The following is a 15,699-nucleotide window of genomic DNA, read 5'->3' on the forward strand; positions in this document are numbered from 1 at the left end:
CTGCTCTTACACCCCATTACACTGATATACAGTACTGCGGTGCTCTTACACCCCATTTTGACTGAGATACAGTACTGCGGTGCTCTTACACCCCATTACACTGATAAACATTACTGCTCTGCTCTCACACCCCATTACTCTGATATACAGTACTGCACTGCTCTTACACCCCATTTCTCTAACGTCCTAGTGGATGCTGGGGACTCCGTAAGGACCATGGGGAATAGACGGGCTCCGCAGGAGACTGGGCACTCTAAAGAAAGATTTAGGACTATCTGGTGTGCACTGGCTCCTCCCCCTATGACCCTCCTCCAAGCCTCAGTTAGATTTCTGTGCCCGGCTGAGCTGGATGCACACTAGGGGCTCTCCTGAGCTCCTAGGAAGAAAGTGTTTGTTAGGTTTTTTATTTTCAGTGAGACCTGCTGGCAACAGGCTCACTGCATCGAGGGACTAAGGGGAGAAGAAGCGAACCTACCTAAGTGGTGGTAGCTTGGGCTTCTTAGGCTACTGGACACCATTAGCTCCAGAGGGATCGAACACAGGACCCGACCTCGTCGTCCGTTCCCGGAGCCGCGCCGCCGTCCCCCTTACAGAGCCAGAAACAAGAAGGTGGTCCGGAAAATCGGCGGCTGAAGACTTCTGTCTTCTCCAAGGTAGCGCACAGCACTGCAGCTGTGCGCCATTGCTCCTCATGCACACCACACACTTCGGTCACTGATGGGTGCAGGGCGCTGGGGGGGGGGGCGCCCTGAGCAGCAATACTGACACCTTGGCTGGCAAACTGGCACCATATATAGCCCCAGAGGCTATATAGGTGCTTTTTAACCCCTGCCAGAAACGATAAAATAGCGGGAGAAAGCCCGCCGAAAAAGGGGCGGAGCCAACTCCCTCAGCACACTGGCGCCATTTTTCCCTCACAGCTCCGTTGGAGGGAAGCTCCCTGGCTCTCCCCTGCAGTCAATACTACAGAAAGGGTTAAAAAGAGAGGGGGGGCACAATTTAGGCGCAGTATACAATATATATAGGCAGCTATAAGGGAAAACACTCTTATATGTGATATCCCTGTGATATATAGCGCCCTGGTGTGTGCTGGCATACTCTCCCTCTGTCTCCCCAAAGGGCTTTGTGGGGTCCTGTCCTCTGTCAGAGCATTCCCTGTGTGTGTGCTGTGTGTCGGTACGGCTGTGTCGACATGTATGAGGAGGATAATGATGTGGAGGCGGAGCGAATGCCTGTAAATGTGATGTCACCCCCTGCGGGATCGACACCGGTGTGGTTGGACTTATGGAAGGATTACGTGGAAGTGTCAACTCCTTACACAAAAGGTCGACGACACAGAACAGCCGGCTACTCAGCTTGTGCCTGTTCCAGCGTCTCAAATGTCATGGGGGGCTCTAAAAACGCCCGCTACCTCAGATGGCAGAAACAGATGTCGACACGGATACCGACTCCAGTGTCGACGACGATGAGACTAGTGTACCCTCCAAATAGGTCCACCCTTTACATGATTGAGGCAATGAAAAATGTATTACACATTTATGATAATACCCCAGGTACCACATAAAAGGGTATTATGTTTGGTGAGAGAAAACTACCAGTAGTTTTTCCTGCATCTGAAAAATTAAATGAGGTGTGTGAGGAAGCGTGGTCTTCCCCCGGTAAGAAATTGATAATTTCTAAACGGTAATTGGCAGCGTACCCTTTCCCGCCAGAGGATAGGTCACGTTGGGAAACACCCCATAGGGTAGATACAGCGCTTACACGCTTATCAGAAAAGGTGGCACTACCGTCTCCGGATACGGCCGCCCTGAAGGAACCTGCTGATAAAAAGCAGGGGGTTACCCTGAAAGATATAGTCACACACTCGGGCATTATATTGCGACCAGCCATTGCTTCGGCATGGATGTGCAGTGCTCCCGCTGCGTGGTCAGATTCCCTGTCGGAAAATTACTATGGATAGGGACAATATTTTGCTGACAATAGAGCATATAAAAGACGTGGTCTTATACATGCGTGATGCACAGAGGGATATTTGCCGGCTGGCATCAAAAATAAGCGCTAGGTCCATTGCCGCCAGACGGGGGTTATGGACTCGGCAATGGTCAGGCGATGCCGACTCGAATCGGCACATGGAAGTTTTGCCCTATAAGGGGGTAAAACTGTTTGGGGATGGTCTTTCAGACCTCGTTTCCACAGCTACTGCTGGGAAATCGACTTTTTTGCCACAGGCTACCCCACAACAAAAGAAAGCACCATATCATCAAGTACAGTCCTTTCGGCCCCATAAAAGCAAGAGGGCTAGAGGCTCATCCTTTCTGCCAAGAGGCAAAGGTAGAGGAAAAAGCTGCAGCACACAGCTAGTTCCCTAGAGCAGAAGTCCTCCCTGCATCCGGTAAGTCCACAGCATGACGCTGGGGCTGCTCAGGCGGACCCGGGTACGGTGGGGGCCCGTCTCAGAAATTACAGCGCCCAGTGTGCTCTCTCACATGGATCCCTGGGTCCTTCAAGTAGTATCTCAGGGGTACAGGCTGGAGTTCGAGACGTTCTTTCCCCCGCCGTTTCCTAAAATCTGCCTTACCGGCACCTCCCTCTGCCAGGGAGGCGGTGTTGGTGGCTATTCAACACTAAAATCACAACAAGTGATTGTCAAGGTGCCCCTCCTTCAGCAAGGAAGGGGTTACTATTCCACAATGGTTGTGGTACCGAAACAGAACGGTTCGGTGAGACCCATCTTAAAATTAAAATACTTGAACTTTTATATCAGAAGATTCAAGTTCAAGATGGAATCGCTCAGGGCGGTTATTACGAGCCTGGACGAGGGGGATTACAGGGTCTCCCTGGACATCAAGGATGCGTACCTGCATGTCCCCATTTAACCTCCTCACCAGGAGTACCTCAGATATGTGGTACAGGACTGTCACTATCAGTTCCAGACGCTGCCGTTGGAGTTGTCCACGGCACCGAAGGTCTTTACCAAGGTAATGGCCGAAATGATGATACTCCTTCGCAAGAAGGAAGTTTTTATTATCCCGTATTTGGACGATCTCCTGATAAAGGCGAGGTCCAAAGAACAATTGGTAGTAGGGGTAGCACTCTCTCGGGAAGTGCTACAACAGCACGACTGGATTATCAATATTCCAAAGTCACAGCTGGTCCCGACGACACGTCTTCTGTTCCTGGGAATGATTCTGGACACAGACCAGAAAAGAGTGTTTCTTCCAGTGGAAGCACATGAGTCCTGGAAAAAATGGTAGCTTCGTACGAAGCATAATTCCATTCGGAAGGTTCCACGTAAGGACGTTCCAGTGGGTCCTGTGGGACAAATGGTCCGGGTCCCATCTACAGATACAACAGCGGATAACCCTGTCGGCAAGAAACAGGTTGTCGCTGCTGTGGTGGCTGCAGAGGGCTCATCTACTAGAGGGCCGCAGATTCGGAATACAGGACTGGGTCCTGGTGACCACGGAGGCCAGCCTTCGGGGCTGGGGTGCAGTCACACAGGGAATACATTTCCAAGGAGATTTCGCTTCACATAAATATTCTGGTGCTAAGGGCCATTTACAATGCCCTATGCCAAGCAAGGCCCCTGCTTCAGAACCAGCCGGTACTGATCCAATCAGACAACATCACGGCGGTCGCCCATGTAAACAGACAGGGCGGCACAAGAAGCAGGATGGCGATGGCAGAAGCCACAAGGATTCTCCGATGGGCGACCTACACCCGGGAGAATGGGGACTTCTTCCAGAAGTTTTCCAAATGCGGGTAAACCGTTGGGAATGACCACGGGTGGACATGATGGCGTCCCGCCTCAACAAAAAGTTGAAAAGATATTGCGCCAGGTCAAGGGACCCTCAGGCGATCGCTGTGGACGCTCTAGTGACACCGTGGGTGTACCAGTCGGTTTATGTGTTTCCTCCTCTACCTCTCATACCCAAGGTACTGAGAATAATAAGAATGCGAGGAGTGAAAACCATACTCGTGGTTCCGGATTGGCCAAGAAGAGCTTGGTACCCGGAACTTCAAGAGATGCTGGCAGAGGACCCTTGGCCTCTGCCGCTCAGACAAGACCTGCTGCAGCAGGGACCCTGTCTGTTCCAAGACTTACCGCGGCTGCGTTTGACGGCATGGCGGTTGAACACCGGATCCTAAAGGAAAAGGGTATTCCGGAGGAAGTCATCCCTACCCTGATCAAAGCCAGGAAGGATGTCACCGCAAGACATTATTACCGCATTTGGCGGAAATATGTTGCTTGGTGTGAGGCCATGAAGGCCCCGAAGGAGGAATTTCAACTGGGTCGATTCCTACACTTCCTGCAAGCAGGGGTGACGTTGGGCCTCAAATTGGGGTCCATAAAGGTCCAGATTTCGGCTCTGTCGATTTTCTTCCAGAAAGAACTGGCTTCACTGCCTGAAGTTCAGACTTTTGTCAAAGGAGTTCTGAATATTCAGCCTCCTTTTGTGCCCCCAGTGGCACCTTGGGATCTCAATGAGGTTTTGGCATTCCTGAAATCACATTGGTTCGAACCACTTAAGACTGTGGAATTAAAATATCTCACGTGGAAAGTGGTCGTACTGTTGGCCCTGGCTTCGGCCAGGCGGGTTTCAGAATTGGCGGCTTTGTCTTGAAAAAAGCCCTTATCTGATTTTCCAGATGGATAGGGCAGAATTGAGGACTCGTCCTCAGTTTCTCCCGAAGGTGGTCTCAGCTTTTCACTTGAACCAACCTATTGTGGTGCCTGCGGCTACTAGGGACTTGGAGGATTCCAAGTTGCTAGACGTAGTCAGGGCCCTGAAAATTTATGTTTCCAGGACGGCTGGAGTCAGAAAAACTGACTCGCTGTTTATCCTGTATGCACCCAACAAGCTGGGTGCTCCTGCTTCTAAGCAGTCTATTGCGCGCTGGATTTGTAGCACTATTCAGCTGGCGCATTCTGCGGTAGGATTACCGCAGCCTAAATCAATAAAAGCCCATTCCACAAGGAAGGTGGGCTCATCTTGGGCGGCTGCCCGAGGGGTCTCGGCTTTACAACTTTGCCGAGCAGCTACTTGGTCAGGGGCAAACACGTTTGCTAAATTCTACAAATTTGATTCCCTGGCTGAGGAGGACCTGGAGTTCTCTCATTCGGTGCTGCAGAGTCATCCGCACTCTCCCGCCCGTTTGGGAGCTTTGGTATAATCCCCATGGTCCTTACGGAGTCCCCAGCATCCACTAGGACGTCAGAGAAAATAAGATTTTACTCACCGGTAAATCTATTTCTCGTAGTCCGTAGTGGATGCTGGGCGCCCATCCCAAGTGCGGATTGTCTGCAATACTTGTACATAGTTATTGTTACAAAAATCGGGTTTTGTTGTGCGCCATCTCTTCAGAGGCTCCAATTGTTATCATACTGTTAACCGGGGTTCCTATCACGTGTTATATGGTGTGATTGGTGTGGCTGGTATGAGTCTTACCCGGGATTCAAAATCCTTCCTTATTGTGTCAGCTCTTCCGGGCACAGTTCCTAACTGAGGCTTGGAGGAGGGTCATAGGGGGAGGAGCCAGTGCACACCAGATAGTCCTAAATCTTTCTTTAGAGTGCCCAGTCTCCTGCGGAGCCCGTCTATTACGGAGTCCCCAGCATCCACTACGGACTACGAGAAATAGATTTACCGGTGAGTAAAATCTTATTTTTGACTGAGATACAGTACTGCGCTGCTCTTACACCCCATTACACTGATGTACAGTATTGCTCTGCTCTTACACCCCATTACACTGATATACAGTACTGCACTACTCTGACACCCCATTACACTGATACACAGTACTGCACTGCTCTTACACCCCATTACACTGATATACAGTGCTACGCTGCTCTTATACCCCATTACACTGATATACAGTACTGCACTGCTCTTACACCCCATTACACTGATATACAGTACTGCAGTGCTCTTACACCCCATTACACTGATATTCAGTACTACACTGCTCTTACACCCCATTACACTGATATACAGTACTGCACTGCTCTTACACCCCATTACACTGATATACACTACTGCACTGCTCTTACACCCCATTACACTGATATACAGTACTGCACTGTGCTTACACCCCATTACACTAACATACAGTACTGCACTGTTCTTACTCCCCATTACACTGATATACAGTACTGCACTGCTCATACACCCCATTACACTGATATACATTATTGTGCTGCTCTTACACCCCATTACACTGAAACGCAGTACTGCGCTGCTCTTACACCCCATTACACTGGAACGCAGTACTGCACTGCTCTTACACCCCATTACACTGATATACAGTACTGCCCTGCTCTTACACCCCATTACACTGATATACAGTACTACACTGCTCTTACACCCCATTACACTGATTTACAGTACTGCACTGCTCTTACACCCCATTACACTGATATACACAGTACTGCCCTGCTCTTACACCCCATTACACTGATATACAGTACGACACTGCTCTTACACTCCATTACACTGATATACAGTGGCACGCTGCTCTTACACCCCATTACACTTATATACAGTACTTCTCTCCTCCTCTCTTGATGTGCCCCTGCATGAAAACCCCATTTTTTTCCTGCCTGAAGATCGCACTGAGGGCTTGTGAGGGTTCCAGCCCTTTTCACTAGCTCCACTCCAAGGCCCTCATTCCGAGTTGATCGGTCGCAAGGCGAATTTAGCAGAGTTACACACGCTAAGCCGCCGCCTACTGGGAGTGTATCTTAGCATCTTAAAATTGCGAACGATGTAATCGCAATATTGCGATTACAAACTACTTAGCAGTTTTAGAGTAGCTCCACACTTACTCTGCCTGTGCGATCAGTTCAGTGCTTGTCGTTCCTGGTTTGACGTCACAAACACACCCAGCGTTCGCCCAACCACTCCCCCGTTTCTCCGGCCACTCCTGCGTTTTTTCCGGAAACGGTAGCGTTTTCAGCCACACGCCCATAAAACGCCGTGTTTCCGCCCAGTAACACCCATTTCCTGTCAATCACATTACGATCGCCGGAGCGAGGAAAAAGCCGTGAGTAAAAATACTATCTTCATAGCAAAGATACTTGGCGCAGTCGCAATGCGAATATTGCGCATGCGCACTAAGCGGAATTTCACTGCGATGCGATGAAAAATACCGAGCGAACGACTCGGAATGAGGGCCCATATCAAATTTATTTAAGTGGCATACTGAAGAGTTTACTTACTCTGTGTGCCACAAATACCGTCAAATATTTTTTCAAAAGTCTTTTACTGCTCAAACGATATATTTATTATATATTTTATAAGTACTGTACATAAATATAGTTCATGCAATGTCTATGACCAACACAATAAAATGTATATACTGTACATACACCTATAGTTATGGCTGTAAGGAGCCATGGGTGGGGGGTATGCAATTAGGTCCATTTTTTTTACCTAGGCGACAAAAACTGGGCTTTTCGCTATTTTTAGGATGAATGGGGATTTACCCTATTCAATAGCAGAGCAGTTTTTTTGCCTAGGTGAAGAATTCAGCAGGAGCGAAAAACATGTGGATCTGCGAATCCACATGTTTTCTCACCTGTGCCGGTGAAAACGCGGGCTGTTTTCACTGATTTTGAGGCATTTTTTGCCAATGCCTTCTCACTAACAAAAAAAAGGTGAAAAGGCATTGGCAAAATGCCTTAAAAACAGGCAAAAACAGTCTGTAATTGAATAGGCAGGGGGGTGAAATCAATAGTTCAGAGAATACCGAAGGAAATTGCATACCCCCCCTTATCCATGTAACTCAACTAATGTATTTCTATAACATACCATGACTAGTGTATAAATAAATATTTATATATATATATATATATATATATATATATATATATATATATATGTTCCAAGAGATGCGGCACTCGTGATACAGATGACAGGACGAAAATGGCAAAACCTTTCTCAACGTTTCAGTTTATTAACGGTTTTCAAGAGCTAAAACAACAGTGCTAAAGACTCGCCTAAATACCCTCCACCATCACCATACGTGCATCAATCAGCTGGCGCTGTTTGCCTGTCCGTCCTTTGGGAGTGATGTCATGACGCCTCCGGCGCGTCCTTCGACATCACACGCCGCACACCACGTGACCATTACCGCACCTGTTGCCAAGCAACCAACATACACAAGAACACTCGTAATAAACAGCAGACCTACTATCATCACTATACAAGCATATTACACTGCACAACTAGTCATCAACAATATGCCTGTATATTAACAGTCAATTCAACCTTTTTCATCAAAAGACTCATAGAGAATGAGTACTATTTTCTTATGAAATAGATAGTGCTACATACCAACATCAATGATCACTACCACGCATATATATATATACAGTCCCGAGAGGTAGCACGCTCACTCCTTGTAATAAGGTGACACCAGTGCCCTCCCATTAGCAAGGATTACCACGCAATAGCTTTTTGGTTGGTGGCACTCGGTGAATAAAGGCATATACACGCAGGTATTAGTTGCTCAACGTTTCGAAGGTGTTTATTCCCTTGTCATCAGGATGACAAGGGAATAAACGGGTGGTCTTCAGTATGCCGAATGTCGGGATCCCGGCGCACAGTATACCGGCGCCGGGATCCCGACACCCGGCATACCGACAGCTATTCTCCCTCGTGGGGTCCACGACCCCCCTGGATGGAGAATAAATAGCGTGGCGCGCTTAGCGCGCCACCATGCCCGCAGCGTGGCGAGCGCAGCGAGCCCGCAAGGGGCTCCTTTGCGCTCACCACACTGTCGGTATGCCGGCGGTAGGGCTCCCGGCGCCGGTATGCTGGTCGCCGGTAGCCCGGCCGCCGGCATACCATACTACACCCGAATAAACACCTTTGAAATGTTGAGCAACTAATACCTGCGTGAATATGCCTTTATTCGCCAAGTGTCGCCAACCAAAAAGCTATATATTTATATTCTGTTGTTTGTCTGCACTCATAAACATCAGGGTTCAAGAGCAGGGTGCTCCATTAAAGATCAAATTATTGATACAAAATATAAAAATCACTGTATGTGCACTCACCATAGAATTTTTTATTTTTTTTAAATGTATTTAATCACTACTCACAGAACATAGCCCTAGTGCATATGTGCAATTTAGTCGATGTTTCGGTCCAGTCTGGACCATCTTCAGGACAAGCAGCAAGACATCCTTCTACCAGCACAGCCAGAGAGCTCTATATAAATGTTCCTCCAATCTACTGTAAATACATGAATTTTCTGCTCTTTCTGAACATTTACCCTTAACCAGGGGTACAAAAGCAAAATACGTAAATGCTTTTAATGTAATTGCCGTTGTACATTTTGTAAATGAACACCAGGAGAAGTCTCTTACTAAATTTACCCCCCCCCCCCCCCATCCCCCACACACCCTCCCCCATATGCATGGAGTAACATGTCTGATGCACTTTCTCCATTCATGCACCCAATACACAATTGCTTCCTGAATAATAATAAGAATAATTAAAAAAAATAGTGAATATAACATATATAAATTTTTCTTTTAGGAAACAAAATCAAGCAACCCCCAGAGCACGGGGAGGACATTCACCTAGTTACAAATGAATAAATTCAGGGCTTTAACCATTTTCTGCAGTGGACAAAGGGCCTGACTCAGGTTGGATTGCAAATTCTGCTACTTGTGATCGCATGCTGGGGGCCGCCCATCGCAGGGAGAGGTCGCCCAGCATGCTGACCACCGCTTTCTCCCCTTGATCAAACCAAAATTGCAATCGCACCATAATTTTTGCTTGATTGCTAAAATTAAGGAAGCCTCCTGCCGGCGCAGGATGCTCATCTTTTTGATTGTGTCGGCTGCGTATGATGTCACGTAGCCACCCCGATCACGCCCTGTCATGCCCCCCGTTCACACCAACATGCCCCGTTTCTAAGCCACTCCCCCACAATGCTCCATCTCCATCTTGGAAATGGAGCGTTGCTGCCCCACCCCCGCCTCATGAACGCCTTTGCCTGATTGACAGGCACTTGAGTTTGCTTCTCTGCGGGCGCCCCCCAGTAAATGAGGACACATGCGCATGATGGGCGCTGTGCGTGCCCGCATTATTTTTTTACATTTTTGCGTTTGGATCACTTACAACCTGAATCAGCCCCAAAACGCAGATTTTTACCTCTCACACATTGCCTTCCCTTCCCAAGCAATAACTCAGCCATTTTTGCGCACGTTACACAGCATTCATCTTAGCCAAATAGTTGCAATTTACACCACTGATCTGCCCCCAAATAATTACCTGCTGTCGCTCGGCTAAATCTCATCCGGTAGTTTCCCATTCTTTAGAAATCTGTGACTCGGCTAATCGTAAATATCATACGACCCCACACCCTAGCCCTCTGATTCCACTGTTCGATAACCCTTTGTTTCAGCCAGGCCGTCAACCAAATGCTCTCTTACATTGGCGGGAGGGAGGTGTAAGACTGTTGAATGACCTAACAACAGATTCCCTGTTCCCTTCCTTCTCTGATCTCCAATCCAAATTTGCCATCTCTCATAAACTCTTCTTCCAATACTTGCAGATTCGACACTTCCATCCCACGCTCCTTACACAACTTAATCACAGATCCTTGACCACTTTAGAAGATCTTGCAATGCATAAGGACTCGACTAAAGGACTTATTTCCACTATCTATAGATCCCTTCTGCTCCTCTCACAGCTCGACAAAGAACCTCACGAAGGGGCGTGGGAACTAGACTTGGGGGAAACGTTAGATTCTGTTGAATGGTCTGATATTTACTCAAGCCTGGCGTCCAGCTCCATTTGTGTACGAGCAAAGGAAAATGCGTATAAGCTTTTTTATAGATGGTATTATGTTCCTACTCGACTTGCTAAAATGTACCCGGAGCTCTCTCATTTATGTTGGAGATGTAAGACTTTGGATGGAACGTTCCTGCATATTTAGTGGGAGTGCCCTATATTAATCCCCCTTTGGAGGGAAGTAGGGTCTCTAATTAACTCAATCTTAGGTGTTCAAATACCCCTGTGCCCAAACATTTCCTTCTCGCTGTGTCTCTAACTGAGGCTTCTCGATGTCAGACTAAACTATTTACCCACATGGTTCTAGCGGCTAGATGTGCCATAGCCTCAACCTGGAAATCCACAGAGGCTCCCACCCTGGGAGAAATTGTAGGGAAAATTTGGCACATCTATACTATGGAACACATTACCAGTATTTTAAAGGGTTCTTCTGGGACTTTTCTTAGGGTCTGGGAACCCTGGACTTCTTTTTTCAAGACCGCTCTACCCTTTCATTGACTAACCGCCGATAAACGGCTTACGCTACAACACAATGTTTTTTGTTTTTTTTTCAGTTTATTTCCTGGAGGACAGGGCAAGTCGAGGTATCCCTTCATCTCCCCTATATTTTACCGACCTTCCTTTTCTCCCTCTCTCCTTTTAGGGCAGGGGTGGCCAATCATTCAGTGACAAAGAGCCAAAAAATCTTGTTAGATACGTCAAAGAGCCAACATCGCGCGTGCAAAAATGGTGTGTGGCTTTGTGCCAGCTAGGCCACGCCCCTGGTATAAATTACATTGGAAAAGCCAGATCCAACATAAGATATATTTAAGAACCAGATCCATATAAAATATTTAGAAAAAGCCAAATCCATAAAATATATTTTTAAAAAGCCGGATTCACATAATACACTTCAGCTCCTCCTGTGTCACTTCAGCCAGCTCCCCCATATGTCACTCCTGCCAGCACATTCCTGTGTCACTCCAGCCAGCACCCTCCTGTTTACTACAGTCAGCTCCCCATTGTGTCTCTCCTTCCAGAACACTCCTGTGTCACTCCAGCCCACCCTTATATGTCACTACAGCCCCCCCAACACGTGCCATTGCAGCCGGGGGCCAGTGCAATTTAAGTGTTCTAGGGCCACTTGACTGCAGATTCCCCGTGAAAAGCTGGGCCGCTTGATTGAATCTGCCCCCCAGGCTGAATGTTGCCAGTCAGCCCCTGATTGCAGCAGCCACTTTATGTGTCCTCTATTTGCCAGTGGATGTCTCACCTATAGTATTTGGCTTCCTGAGTTTTCAGTCCCCATAGTGCTGCTTCGTGTCTGGCTGGAGTGCAGTGGTTTCTGGATCTGTTGTGATCACATGAGTGTTGGGAGCCACATTTGAGTAATGAAAGAGCCGCATGTGGCTCAAGAGCCACTGGTTGGCCACCACTGTTTTAGGGGGTAATTCCAAGTTGATCGCAGCAGGAAATTTGTTAGCAGTTGGGCAAAACCATGTGCACTGCAGGGGAGGCAGATATAACATGTGCAGAGAGAGTTAGATTTGGGTGGGTTATTTTGTTTCTGTGCAGGGTAAATACTGGCTGCTTTATTTTTACACTGCAATTTAGATTGCAGATTGAACACACCACACCCAAATCTAACTCTCTCTGCACATGTTATATCTGCCTCCCCTGCAGTGCACATGGGTGGTCATTCCGAGTTGTTCGCTCGCAAGCTGCTTTTAGCAGCTTTGCACACGCTAAGCCGCCGCCTACTGGGAGTGAATCTTAGCTTATCAAAATTGCGAACGAAAGATTCGCAATATTGCGAAAAGACTTCTCTGTGCAGTTTCTGAGTAGCTCGAGACTTACTCTGCCAGTGCGATCAGTTCAGTGCTTGTCGTTCCTGGTTTGACGTCACAAACACACCCAGCGTTCGCCCAGACACTCCTCCGTTTCTCCAGCCATTCCTGCGTTTTTCCCAGAAACGGTAGCGTTTTTTCACACACTCCCATAAAACGGCCAGTTTCCGCCCAGAAACACCCACTTCCTGTCAATCACACTCCGATCACCAGAACGAAGAAAAAACCTCGTAATGCCGTGAGTAAAATACCTAACTGCATAGCAAATTTACTTGGCGCAGTCGCACTGCGGACATTGCGCATGCGCATTAGCGACTAATCGCTCCATTGCGAGAAAAAAATAACGAGCGAACAACTCGGAATGACCCCCATGGTTTTGCCCAACTGCTAACCAAATTCCTGCTGCGATCAACTTGGAATTACCCCCTTACTCTCTATCCTTAATTTCCCCGTTTCTTTTCTCTCCCCCTTTTCATCTTCCTGTTTCTATACTGTTTCCTATTATATTAAAAATTGATGAGTCTGATTAACGGTTTATGATCACATATACTTACAGGAATCTCCCCATGTTGGACACTGGTTTTCCTTACTAGGGTGTTTTCTGTAATCCAATGATTCTACATAAATCCTATTGCACACTGTTTTTGACATTTCCTGTACTGTATCTCATCTTCCTAATAAAATATTTTTAAATAATAATAATAATAATAATAATTACCTGCTGTCATTCCATCAATACACGGACGGACACCATGATAGCTGCAAAATGAAGTGATACTAATATTATCACCCATACAGTACCCTGTTACTATACAACGCTAAAAATGATGTTATTTATCCTTCATCTACCCTAACAGCATACTGTACTAGAAATGAATATTACCTGCTGTACTCTGACCATGCATTATGCTACAAATCACTATTTTCTCACACACTGAAAGAATTGCTGCAGACGTAAACCAGTTATACCACTAGCAATATGCCCTGGGTAACCTGGGACACAGAGTCTAATGGGAACCCTGGTAATTAATCACTAGTAAGTAACCCTTCATAATGGAGTGAGGTACTTTGCTATTGGGATCCCAGATCCTGACACCTAGGCTACTCTTTACTGAGCAAGAAAATGTTGGTCAGGGGCTGGCCTCTCAGCCCCGCTATCTAACCATTATCTGCACAGTAGCCGTAACAGATTGCTTATAATACTCCCAACACACCTTAAGTGGGGATTCTGATAACCCTTTGTGAAGCAGGGTTTAGGGGAGGGACCAGGGGCACCACAATGATTTTGGGTTGGGGGGGGGGGGGGCCAAGATATTTAATTTAATTAAATTGCTGAATGTGGTACTTACCCACCACACCACCTACCTGATATTGATAATGCATATCTCATTAATGACATTTTGGAAGATTGCAAATCTGTGTGTGTTCCTCACCAGAGCACCTGCAGGGTGTTGGAAATGTACTACTGTATATAGACCTGTCTTGTGCAGATGTGTTGATACAATGTTACTACTGATCATGTTCTCAGATACAGATATGTATTTTTTATACAACATCAAGACATGCAGGAAGATGACGGGCTGCCAACTCATCTCAAATTGGGAAAGGACTTCACAAAATACTGTAACCAAAACCTCTCTGTTCTTGTCTCATTCATTGGCCAGAGTTGAGAAGTGAAGCACATATTGATCCACTCTCAAGGTTCCTTGCCTTTAGGAGTTTTCCACAAGAGAGAGGCTTGGGTAAGGACCTGATCAGAAAGTATGTGGAAATTACAAACAAAATTCCCAAGTATATGTTCAAACTGAATAGAAGACAAATTCCAAAAGTCCCTATAGTGGCAAGGCTGAGGGAGTCACAGGCTAGCAGCAAGAGTCAGGTGCATATACTGAACAGGTACTTTAAACCATGATGCCAGAAGTGGCCAAGAAGGCCTGAAGGACATCTCTGTGGCTGGAGACCAGACAATGAATGAGTTAATCCTGCTTACGTTCATGCCGCTACATTGACTCAGATACGAGATCCTGCAAAGGCTGGAAGCTGAATGTCAGTGATGGCCATGGTTGGGGCAGAAATGCTCTGTCCCGATGTAGGCCTACTATTCCGTTTGCAGTTGCTAACCGTGGCCAAAGCAATCAAATGAACACAACACTATTCACCAGGAACTCCTACAAGGAATGATGGACGTTGTCCCCACAGGCAGCGTTGAATTAAAGGTTACGTGGGCCTTGTGCTGAAATTGATCATGGGCCTATTATGAGAAGCAGAACAGGTGTGATCAGTACTGTGTGGGTGTGGCCAGTGAAATGTGAGCTTCTACACCCTATGCGCTATCAGCCCCAATGTCTTCCTTAATACATAAAAATAGAATTGCATTATTTTGTAAGGAAAATAGAACTATAATTGTAATAGTTGGCAGTTGGGAGGATGGTCATCATCTTGCTGTCAAGATAGGTCTGTTTTTATGTGGAAACCAGGAGCTGCATTGGACATTCACCCCATTGTTAATTTGTCCCTGCCCACAGGTCATTGGCCCTATGTCAGATTCGGTAGACAGCTTTTCACTAATGAGGATAATCAGACACAGGCTGTCAGAACAGTGTCAAAGTCAGTAACCTGCCAACTGTCATACAGTACGTCCACAAGACTCCTAAATTTCCTCTGTTAGTCGGGGTCTGAAAAGTTTTATTTCCAGTACAGATGTAAATACGGTTTATCTGTCCATAAGGTCTTATATTTGTCTTCAAGACATGGGATCAGTTGCGGATCTTGCTACGGGCACACAGGATTTTTGGCTGGGGTGCCGCCTTCCGGAGGGCGCCGCCGCCATCCGGAGGGCGCCGCCGCCATCCGGAGGGCGCCGCCGCTGTGGCAAGATCCACTACTGGTGGTGCCCTCCAGCGCTGTGCTGTCACTGCTGTGCGGTGCACGATGACGTCATCGCGCACCGCACGGCATTGTGGGACCGGCACATAGACGCTAGGGGTCATAATTGACCTCTAGTGTCTATGCTGTGCTATGAGAGAGACGTCATGATGTCTCTCCCATAGATCCGAGGAGCCGCG

General features: G+C 47.1%; 1 protein-coding gene across 3 annotated transcripts in view; it reads right to left on the minus strand.

The window, feature by feature from the left end:
- Nucleotides 1-15,699, minus strand: part of LOC134957542 (fatty-acid amide hydrolase 1-like) — a 175,313-nt gene that overhangs the window by 91,445 nt on the left and 68,169 nt on the right. For all 3 annotated transcript variants that reach the window (XM_063939519.1, XM_063939518.1, XM_063939520.1), the window contains one exon: nucleotides 13,353-13,393. In XM_063939519.1, coding sequence (XP_063795589.1) covers nucleotides 13,353-13,393 — 41 coding nt within the window. The remainder of the gene's footprint in view (nucleotides 1-13,352; nucleotides 13,394-15,699) is intronic.

The sequence above is a fragment of the Pseudophryne corroboree genome, chromosome 9 (assembly GCF_028390025.1).
Source record: "Pseudophryne corroboree isolate aPseCor3 chromosome 9, aPseCor3.hap2, whole genome shotgun sequence".
NCBI classification, from domain to species: Eukaryota; Metazoa; Chordata; class Amphibia; order Anura; family Myobatrachidae; genus Pseudophryne; species Pseudophryne corroboree.